Genomic DNA, 12,126 nt, shown 5'->3' on the forward strand with positions numbered 1-12,126 from the left:
GGTGGTGTTTTGTAAAATTTTCTTTGGTTCGGGTTGATTTCGCCACAAGTTAGGTAACTGATGTAAGCAAGATCATAGACTCTAAGTTTTGTGGAGAGACTTTAGAAAGTTGTTGTTTGTAAAAGGAAAAATGAACATCAGCTAATTATTATAAGGTGATGTAATGTAATCTCATTTAAAAAAAAAACTTAATAAAATAGAAAGTTATTACAAAAAAATTTATTTGTAAACTAAATTTAATAGATTAAATATTCAATACAATTCACCATTTTTTTGCATATTCTTGTGCAAACCAAGGGAAAATCCCCAATACTTTTCCATATTTTTGTGTGAACCAAGGAAAAATCACCCATTTTTTTATTTTCATTTTGTGCATTGGAAAAAATCGTCCAAAAATACTAGCAAAGGGGACCAACAATTAAAACATTGTGGCTGAAATCAGTATTTTTTTCTCATTTTTATTTGAATTTTTGGCAACATTGCCAATTATTTTGCATTAATTTTGGCTGATTGCTAATGATTCGTCTGCCAAAATATTTTTTCCTTTGCATGGAAATAATATTTTTTGCCACTATAACTGCATACAATTTTTATAGGTATCAAAAAATTCACCAAGGCGATGCGATTATTTCTGAGAAGGGCTCGTCTTACAGTTATCACTGGTACCATCACAAATGTGAGATTTTAGTTGGAGGAGTTTGAAATTTAGCTTAATTATTTGAAGGAGATCAATCAAGGTATGGTCTTTGAATTGATTGGGGTGTTCTAGAAAGTTTAGGATGAAATCAAGTAGTGAGATTCCTCTTCCTATCACCCAAGCCATAGTGTAGCAGCCTCGAGGTAATTGGTAAATCCATAACTTTGAGCCTAAGGATAAAGTATAATTCTATTCTTTTTTTATCTATGATGATACATTGGGAACTTTTGCTATGACCAACCATTTGTTACCATATGGCACTGTCAAAAGTATATATAGCTACCTACCTTAATGAAAATATTGACAAACTTTTCCATGCTCTCACCTTTCTCAAAATACTCACATAGAATTTAATGTTTCTAGTTCTTAAGGGATAGAGTGTGGTAGAGGTAATGGCCAAGTGGGTTAAAAGGTGGATGGAGAAAGACCTGCTAAAGGGACACGTAGATGTCACCTTGAGATCAAAAAGATATATCTAATTTTGTTACCCTTTTCTTCTCCACTACGTCTTTCCTACTTTGTAATAGGGTTAAGTGTAGTAGGGAGGTTAGGGTTTTTCTTTTTAAGAAACAATTGTAGATCTTTTGTAGATATTTGTGAATACTATAAATATTTTTGTATAAATATGTAGTTTAAGGACTCTTGAAATGGTTAGTTGAATCATAGATTTTTCCTTCCAATGTTTATTGCTACATCTTTTCACTAGCCATACACATTGTAATACCGTTTGAGAATCAATACAATCTATCTTCCTAGAAGCATTCTCTAGTCTCACCTAATGTTAGTTGGTATTTTAAATATCTGTTTTGATTAAATGGATATTGGAATGCTTTCTATGAGATTCATTTATCTTCAAAAATAATGAGATCTTTATGTTTTGTTACTATTATCTTCCTTGACATGGATAAAACTAAATTCTTTTGTTTACTTTGGTATTACTTTCGTTTGCAACACTTATTGCATAAGATTGATTGATTGAACATAAGTTTAAGTACTCCCACCATCCAAGTATGTATTGCTGATAATAATGGTAGAAAAAGTATATTAAATCTCTAACTTTATAAGCTCTTTGAATTTATGTTCTTTGTTTTCCTTATTTTCCTTGGTTCTCTCCTAAGATACTCACCTAACCATGTTCAGTGACCCAATGCTTAACCAAACACAAAGGGAAATTATTTATCGACAACACACCTTATTATAAATAAGTCACCTCCTCATCAAACTTTGCCCATTCTTACACAAATGAGACCTAGTCTACAAGGAGCTTAGGAGTGGAAATTTTTTGCTTACTATTCTTTCAAGTGATATTGGTCAAACATTCTAGTGTAGTGGCAACTATTACTCTGTTGGTTGGACAAGAAACAAAGTCTCATCAACTAATTGAAGTATTGAAATAATTGAAGTATCTGTTAGAGTAAAAGGTTAATTTAATTTAATTTATTAAATTACCTTTACTCCCTTCTTAAGATTTCCCTTTATGCACTTGCATTTCCATTTAATAATTAATTAGTAATTATTAAATGTCATTTACCTCTTAGGGTTTACCTTTTAGTTTCTTGATCTCTTTCTATAAGGATTGATCAATTATAAATTTCATTTTATCTTTTCAATCTGATAATATAGTTTTTATATTCTCAGAGCCAAACCTTGCCTCTTATTTGTCTTTTCTTCTTTGTGACAGGTTCTTAGATGCAAGTGTTCTTTGGGTTTTGTGGATTTGTATTGCTCAAATCCTTCATGGTATTAGAGCCTGACCTATTGTTGCTTGTTCTTATTTGGAGAAAAAGAGAAACGAGGGTTTGAAAAAATAGATCTAGCTTTTTCTACTATTTTTTTTTGTGAAAATAGGGAAGTCTCTAAATGTTGGATCACTTTGAGGCCAAATAGACCTCACGGTTGGATTTAAAAGATGTCAAAATCCCTATTTTCATATAAAATTTGTCAATTTTGGACAATGTTGATTGGGGAGGCAAATTTTGTTTGCATATTAGAATCATACAACCTCTGGCACACATCCTGAGGCAGAACAAATCCAAAAATCACAAAAAAAAATAAAAAAGTAATTTTTTTATAAAAATCGCGTGGTGTTTGCCAACCATGAAGGTTTAACTTGCACTTGCAGTCTCCTCCCGTGCTTGTCATTGTGTCACCCACCTGCCCTAGTTGTGCCACTTAGCCACCACCCACTGGCCTTCAACCTACCGCTTGTGTTAGTTGTGCACCACTTGTGTCAGTTGTGCACCACCTACATGTTGCCTAGCCTCCACTACTAGCCTTTGGTCATATGGATAGGCTAGGGGCCCAAAATTTAGCCCCTTTTCAATTTGTGTGGGGGTTTATTTTTTTAAAAAAATTTCTATGGAGGCCCTGCCAATCTTTTGGTGATATCTTGAGTATCGAGAGGCATTTTTTTGGATCTGGAAGAAGCACCAGAAAGTTGATTTAGAGACATATATGATGGTGAAGGTATTTTTTGGATTTTTTTCCAGTTTTGTACCTATTATTTCGTTCGAAGTCAGATGATAATATCTATCTTTCGAGGGGCATAAATTGCTTGTTTTAGCTTTGTTTTCCAATCTAAAAGAAGCGCAAGAAATATCTTCTCAAGCACTATCTAGATTCTTTGTATCTTCATCAATATTTCTTAAAGGTACATGTGATTCTCAAACTGAAACTTTTTTACTCCTTTCTTGTTTACACATTCCTTCTAGCAGACAAGGTTCAATTTTTTGTATAATGGGGGGTGCTTTGTATTATTATTCCTATTACTTACATTAGTAAACTAGAAATTTTTCAAAAAATAATCCAACACCTTCTAAAACAATGGCCGAGACCCCTTCTTGTCTAAAACTTTTGATCCCTTATAATTATCACACATGGAAGTCCCTGATGACATGACTTCTCCAGTCAAAAGGGTTGTGGTCTTGTTTAGACGCAGTGCAACCAATTTTACAAAGGTCTTTTGAGGTCATGCAACATAGGAACAAGATGGATGAGGCAATGGGCTTGATTGTATTACTGGTATTTGACAGCCTATAGATTCATCTTGATGGGTACAATACCCCTCTAGCTATGTGGACCAATCTTGATGACTTGATTGGTATTGTGAATGAGTTCAAGGCACTTCAGATTAAGGAAAAGCTTACCTCTCTTGTACTAGATTATTTTCATTCCATTGAGAACTTCTTGATGAAGTTCAAACAACATAGATCTTTATTGCAAGGTTATGGGAAAACCAAGACTGACACTAAGCGCATTTACCTAATTCTTTCTAAGCTTCATGGAAACTTTTAGATTTGTGTTTCTACCTTCTATTCCACCAAGGATGCTTTGGGTACTAGATTTACCATGCCATCCTTTGAGGTTTTTTGTGATCATTTGACTCGAGATAAAGCTAAGCTCTCTCAATTGGATTCTCTCATAGGCTCACAAACTTATGCATTGGTAGCTCAGCCATCTTTTGTTATAAGCTAGAGTTTTCATTCCACCAAAAGATCGACGTGTCAATGCCCGATACAACCACTAGACTTATAGAACACAAGAGGTGATTAAGCCATGTCACAAATCCTGAAGGGGAACATTGGCGGTTAGTCCAACAATCCCCCCCTCAGTGTTACCCAAGAAGATTTGAACCTGTGACCAAGATTTGATACAACTTGTTACAAGCTAAAGTTGTCATTGCACCAAAAGATTGACCTGTCAATGATTGATACAATCACTAGACTTATAGAACATAGGAGGAAGTTAAGCCATGTCACAAATTCTAAAGGGGAACGTTGGTAGTTAGTCCAACATCTTTTGGGATGAAGGAGAAGAAACATAAATCACATCCTACAGAGTCTCAAATTGATTCTACCCTCACATCACATCAAGCCCACCTCCTCCTAAGGGAGGCAAACCAAAGCCAAAATGGCTGAAATGTTCTTATTGTAATAATCCCAATCATGATGAGTTATGTTGCTATGAGAAGAAGTTAGATGATTATGCCAGATAGGTTTCAAATTTGACGGCTCTCCTTCAGAAGAGCAAAATTGATATTCCTTCTATTTCTCACAGATCTTCATCATCATCATCATTTTAGTCAGATGGTAAAGATATAGGGAAAGGTCATGCACTATGTGCAACTACTACTCCACATTCTTCTAGATGGTTACTAGATTTAGGTGCTTCACACGATATGGCATCTTCTCAAGATTTGTTCTCTTCTTTTAAGGCTTCTCCTACTCCACACATTTTGGTGGGGAACAACATTGTTATGACTCTATGTGGAAAATATTCTATTAACATTGATGATGGTACATTTCATGATGTACTATGTGTTCCATCTTTATCCTCTAACCTTCTCTCTATTTACCAGATTACACAAAGTGGGACAGGGAAGATAGTTGAGTTTGCACAAGATTTAGTGCACATCAAAGATAGTGTGACATGCAATATTGTTTCTATAGGGATTGTTGATCATTCTTCCTACTTATACTCTTTCTCTCATTTTGGTCCACCATCTCCACTATCAGAGACTCACTCTCCTTCATGAGAGACTACTAAGGTGAAGTTAGGTCACTTGAACCTATGTGTTGTTCCTGAGACTGGTGTTGTGACTTCTACACCTCCACTTCTTGTTTAGATTCCAAATATTGTACATGATTACTCTTCAACATTTCCTACCATTGTAGCTCCAGTCATTGAACCACCTACTATAGTTTTTGAGGATATATCAGAGGACACACATCTCCTCTTAGATGACAGATTCACCACACTTGTTATCCCAGCTCTACTAGAGATTCCATTTTAGGATTTTCATGCATTCTCCGTTGAGCATCAACTAGGACTTTTAGCTTCACCTTACATTTAGGGGTTTCATCCTCCTTGTGCACTATCTTTGTTTCTTTTAGATTGGAGCCACATTGGTACATGAGAGTTCTGCCATTTTTTTTTTTTGGGGGGGGGGGGGGGGGGTTATGGAGTCTCAAACCTTTATCATGGACATTTTCATTGTACTTGTGATCTTGAGAGAGTCTCTCTCGATATTTCATTTGTGCATTGTTTTCTATCTCTTTTTGGAGTAGGGTTTTTTTCCACTGGGTTTTCTCTATTTCTCTATTGCATAGAGATTTGATTGTGATTGGGTACCTCATCAAACCTTGTTGCTAGGACCCAAGTTTTTCTTTTAGCATTTTAGTTTCCTTTCTTCTTTCATGCATTGTTGTGTTGCTCATCTCAAGGGAGTGTTAGAGTAAAGGGTTGATTTAATTTCATTTATTAAATTACCTTTACTCCCTTCTTAAGATTTCCCTTTATGCACTTGCATTTCTATTTAATAACTAATTAGTAATTATTAAATGTCATTTACCTCTTAGGGTTTCCTTTTTAGGTTTTCAATCTCTTTCTATACGGATTGATCAATTGTAAATTTCATTTTATCTTTTCAGTTTGATAATAATATTTTCATATTCTCAGAGCCAAACCCTTGCCTCTTCTTTTTCTTTTCTTCTTTGTGACAGGTTCTTGCATGAATACATTCTTTGGATTTTGTGGATTTGTATCGTTCAAATCCTTTAGTATCAACCAATACAAGAAACAAAACTAGTGAGACAAGGAAAGACATAGTGCATCCTAGTCATAGGACTAGGGTATGGTGAAAATAGATAGGTGAAGATAAATGATCTTCACAACATACTTAGAAAATATGGGTTATGTACAAGTTGAAAATGAGAAAAAGTTTGGATAGATGGATAGGTAACAAAGCCTGGTTGTCGAACAAACAATATGAAAAGGAAATGACCAATATGATCAACACAACATCAAGCTAGACTAACATGATGAAAGATGAGAGAATTCACAAAAAATAGAAGTCACAAAAAACCCATGACTTTCCATTTTGGGATAGTTTGTCTGGCACATGGTGCCTACAAAAATGATGCATGATAGAGACATGAGAATTCAAAATTTGAATTATTAGATTAGGGTTTGAAGGTGATCGAGTAATAATCATATAAAGCCATTCATTTTTGTATGAACAAATGGATTGCACATTTGAGAAGATGGAATGCCAAAGTGCTAGGTTGTTGCAACCACAAAAGAAACAAAGAGAAATGTGAAGGTGTCAGGAGTTGAAGTGAAGTGTGTTGAATGAAGCCAAGGGAGCCTAACACACAATGAGAAGAAGTGTTGAGCATAGGAGTAGTAAATTCTAAGTTGCAGAGTCAAGGAGAGCCAAGTAAGTCACAGTCCAATGTATGAGCATCGAAGAGATCAAAGTCAAGCTAAGTAACTAGCTTTCATAGGCCAATCTTCCTATTATTCTCTTGCATTACAACAACAAATCCCATTGTAGACACTCTAGCAAGTCCTTTGTATTAAATCCTTGAACTAGATAACACATTCACTTGTGTTCTAAGTCCTCTAACCAGACTACCTTTAACTAGGTAAAGACTTTAATAAGTCTCTCTCAAATCCCTTAATCAGTGACACTTGGAAGTTTCATTGTAATCTTCTAACAAGAATACGTTCTTGACTAAGCACACTCTAGAAGGGTGCAAATTTTGTGAGCATAATCTCACACTATGGTCTTCGCCCAAATTAGGTTTCGACGAGATATATTGGTTTTAAGTGTGAATGCCTTTTTGCCTTGCATGATTACATTGTTTATTTGAATAATTGGTAAGAATATCACAAATTGGTGAAAGATAGAAGTGTGAATTGATCGATATTATATCGATTCACCCCCCTCTTAGTATAATCAACACTGTGTGGACCAACAAGGTGAAACTTCAAAACAAACACAATTTCAAAAGTTGTTAAAGAATATTTGAGAAGTCGAACCAAGGCATGAAGATTGGGAAGTCTTGATGACATACACATACACACAAATGACATCAAATGAAAAGAAGGATTTGATAGGTAAATGCACCCATTTTCTACCAATGATTTGGTCAAACTACATAATATGAAAATATTGAAATTGTTAAATTGTCTAGTTGCAATAAGTTTTGCAACACGCATCAAAAGCATAAAGAAAATGTCACCACTGATGAATAGTTTGAGAAGCAAATCCTACTTTGCGAAGGCCAATACATCATGCTGACAATGAACACATGGACACATGTAGGGCTAGTAAATGGACCTCTTGGTGAAATAGTTCATATTATTTACAACTCTGGATCTAACCCACCAAATGTTCTAGCATACACTGCAATGAGGATTTTTAATTATTGTGGTCCACCATAGAATGATGATGACCACAAAATTGTATTGATTATTCTCATGCCACTAGGAAATCAAAGACATACCACTTGCCATGGCACGAGCTATAACAATCTATAAATCTCAAGGTCTATCATTATAGAAAACACCAATTGACATTAGTAGAATCGAGATACAAGATTTGACATTTAGAACTCAAAAATGTAAGAGAAGAATATTGATTGAAGTATCTTTCTTTGAAATAAAACAAAGATTGAAAATTCAAATCAAACACCTCACCAAATAATTGGATTCACCCATTGTTCAACATGTCCATCAAATGAGTTGTGTAAGTTGCAAATAGATTGTGGATGCAACTCCTAGTATAAACTACTATGAATAAACTATAAACAATCTTCATAGTAGAAAGCAAAAATGGGATAAGCTAATCTCTAGACAAAATGCACTAAAAACAAAACAAAGTCAAATCTTTTTTTTTTTAAATTTTAAAAATGTAGGAATTTTCTTCCAATTTTTTTGTTGTTTTCGATAACAAACTATGCAGATCATGAAGATCAAATGCTGAAATTTTTAAAAAAATCCATAATGTTTTCAATTTTTTGAAAATTGGTCATCTGTATCGTATCCAACAAAAATTGGCCTTAACTAAAAATAAACCATTGAGGAATAATAATAATAAATATAAATAAAGATACCATTCATTCTCTTCTTTTTTAATCCTGTTTCGTCCCGTCGCAAACAGCTATATATAGGGATAATACAGGTGTACGCTTTGAACGAACGTGGTCCTTACCTTGTCTGTGTCTGTGTTCACAGGTTTTCAAGTTGCCGATAGTTCTTGTTAATGTTTTTCCTAAATTCGTGTTCATTTCTGTTGAAATAGTTTTTCCCGGTATTGATTGATAGAATTATTAGAATTCTGTCTAGATTTTAAGGGCATCCTCATCAAGAATTTAATGTTTTGGAGTGCAATTCAGAGATGATATTTACAGCTCTTTAAGTAAACATTCAATGAGCAATTTCGCATACTATTGCCATAAACTTAGTTTAGCATGATTTGTTATAACAAGCATGTTATAATTAGCTATGTCCTAAACAAGCTGATTGTATTTTGTCGACGGAGTTCACATGCATTGAAGTTTTGAAAGGTTAGAAACTTGTTTTTCTTTCATTAAGGGAGCCAATTTTTTGTTGTTGGCTATGGTTCTTTTAAATTCTTTTCTACTCCCTATTCCTTGCTTTTGAGTTCATGCTGGCTGTGGTTACTGTAAAATGCTTTTCTTCTCGTGGAATTAAAATGGCTATTGCTTAAAATTGGACCGGTGATTGTGTGGATGTGGGCTTCCATCCCATCACACTTGTCAATCTTTGACGTGTAGATTATTCCTCTTCAGGTAAGGAGCCACTGATCTCTGTCATACCGGTTTCAAGTCGAGGATCTGTTGACAGCCTACACCTCTGCCATATCGCCAAGTAGCATTAATATGCGAATTGAGACTTAGCCATCATTGCCCTAGTTGTCCAATTTGCCACCAAACTACAATCTTTCTGTTTCGAGTGGTTGATTTGTCGACTTTAGTTATTATTTATTCAGAGTTCACAGTGTTTTAGGCTCTGGCCTTGGTGGTATGCTATCTCAAACTGATGCAATTGCCAAACCTAGCCCAGGTTGTGTCTATCTGGTTTCCAGTTGAGTCGGTACATTTAATTGTCAATTAATTCAGTACATTTAGTTTACAAGAGCCATCATAAATGAATCACACTTGCTTAATCACTCTGTGAGTTGATCTGAATGTTATCTTCAAAATTAGAACGTTGCTCATTTCTGTTCTAGTGCTGCACCTTGCTCTGGTTTCCTAGTATTCGTATTCTATATGTGATGATCTTTTCAAATGCCTATTTTTGGCTAGAATTAAATAATGTGATTGATACTGTTTTCAGTGTTTTGATGTGAATGTGTAGTTGGAGCACGTGATGGCGTCTTTATTGAAACTGTGCAGGAAAAGCTTACATTAAATGCATTCATGTCGTCTAAGAAGATGGAACTTTTTCATGAGGATTCACCCTTGGAGAATGGGAATGATTTACTTCGGCAAATAGGTGCAGATAACGCAAGAAATGTGCTCCGATATTTGGAGACACCTGCTGATCTTGCTCGCATTGCTGCCGTCTCACGGGTTTGGAGGCACTTTGGTATGTTGCATCTCCTTAAGCGTGATAGCATTTGTGAAGCATCTGTTCTGAAAAAATCCACACAGAAAGGATAGCAGTTTCCTTGTTTTTTTTGGTTTTTATACAAATTAACTTGGTACAGAAAACTATTCGGAGCCTGATTACTTTGACCAAGTGACATACCTCAACTCTTGAGCAGCTACGATTGAGTATCACTGCAGGTAAGAGCAAAAGGGAGAGCAATTAGTATACAATCAGAGAGATCATACAGATTTGTTTAGACCTTTTTATATGTTCCACTAGTTTTATGCAATCCTTATCTCCAGTATATCAGAGACTAAAATAAAAGAATGCTTTACAGCTCTCGCAAGTCAGAAACAAAATGATTTGCAGACTCGACCCAACACGACCAAGTTATATGCAGAAAGCAGGTTAACATAATGCAGATTAAAGATTTCCTTTCACAGAAAGATAAATCAATGAGAACATAGTCCTGCTCTATAAAGCCTTGGGCTGATCATTACAGAGGTCTAATACATACTCTTACAATATACTGCCCAAAGTTCTAATGCCCCACCAAGGAATCCTTGGGAACAAGAGGAAAACATAGCAAAGTTCACACGTAACAGCTTTTTATTTTGAAACAGGACATGGGAGCATAATGACCTCAAGCTTCAAGCTAGATCATCAGTCGCACTAGTGGAAGTCGAATGTCCTCGAGATATGATCAACGAGGAAAGATTCTATAATCCGAGGACAAGGTACATGGGGTACATAGCTTCACTCAAAGGTTTCTCTGGAGGTGTGATGCAGAGCATATACATAAACCAACCAATAAGTAGGATCCATGCTGATCCCTGCAACATCCATTCAACAATTTCATTATTTAGAGGCATCCCATGAGACAAACAAAAGATGTTTCAATACAAATTCATCAATATTTTTCCATTCACACAGTCTGATTTCTAGTTCCGATTCCATTGTTCATAACTTTTGTTCCTGTCATCTTCTTTTAAAGCCTTTGGTGAAATTGTTTCAAACTAGGTGTATTAAAACATTTCCAAAGCTGAGCCCAATCCATCAATTCATTTTCAAGTTATGGTCTTTGCACTAAGAGCCATTTTTACTGTCATAAACAAACAAGGATACATGTAACCCTGCCGAGGGCATCGAATATCTTTCTCAAAACAAATGATCCCAAACCAATTTCATATTAAACCTTTTTGAGTCTAGTTTCCAAATATGTAAGCCATTCAGTTTTACAATCTATAAATCATTATATGAGCACAAATATTTGCCTGCAACTCCATTGAAAATATTGAAAAACCAGTTTTCACTACAAGATCCATAACTTTCACTCATCTGTGTAAAAATGACTCAAACCAAAAGGAAATGAAATATTATTCACATATCTTTCCAGTGAGTCTATTTAGAGGTCATAAATCTTTCACATGTGTCTGTACCAAGCACTGAAACATGACTATTGTCAGGGAATCTCAAATCTGCAAACAACAGCTTTCACCAAAATGCTCATAACTCCCTCAAAACTGAATGAATTTACTCCAAACCAAAGAGAGAAGGAAGATAATTTGTTAAGATATCAAAATATATAAATTATATAGGGTTTCCAGGCCGTACAAGGCTTGGAAACAACATAAAAACAGTTAACAGCAATTAAAATAGCAAGAAATGAATGCACAAACTTGTACCAAAATGTTCTCCTTTTCTCATCCTGATTTGGAACAACCATACATTGGTTTTTATAACCTTTAAACCTCTATGTGGGAGTTGCAACTTCTCAACTTCCTCTTATGATCATACAACTTCCCATTTTATGTTCTTACAACTTCTGAAAAGTTGCATTTTACAACTTTTACAATATTTGACTCAAATGACTTTAAAACTTCACAAGAACCTTCCAAACATATTACAATCGAATCATAATGTCTTTTATCAACATTTTACCCCTTCATGGGTATTTTATACAAACTTTACCAAATGACTAATTCTAGACCATATTAAGACAACTTGGACAATTCATTACAATAGGCTCT

At 34.9% G+C, this 12,126-nt stretch overlaps 1 protein-coding gene across 5 annotated transcripts in view; it reads left to right on the forward strand.

Moving 5' to 3' along the window:
• The first annotated feature begins 8,674 nt into the window (after window positions 1-8,674).
• The window catches only part of LOC149540746 (F-box protein At4g00755-like), a 76,241-nt gene continuing 72,789 nt past the window's right edge, over window positions 8,675-12,126 (forward strand). For 2 of the 5 annotated variants that reach the window (XM_089801830.1, XM_089801833.1), the window contains exons 1-2: window positions 8,675-9,048; window positions 9,901-10,093. In XM_089801830.1, coding sequence (XP_089657956.1) covers window positions 9,925-10,093 — 169 coding nt within the window. In that variant the 5' untranslated portion in view covers window positions 8,675-9,048; window positions 9,901-9,924. Of the gene's footprint in view, window positions 9,049-9,862; window positions 10,094-12,126 lie in introns of all 5 variants that reach the window. The other 3 variants (XM_089801831.1, XM_089801834.1, XM_089801832.1) reach the window with 2 other exon arrangements.

Source organism: Cupressus sempervirens, chromosome 9 (assembly GCF_028749045.1).
Source record: "Cupressus sempervirens isolate cs-2001-9-10 chromosome 9, ASM2874904v1, whole genome shotgun sequence".
NCBI lineage: Eukaryota > Viridiplantae > Streptophyta > Pinopsida > Cupressales > Cupressaceae > Cupressus > Cupressus sempervirens.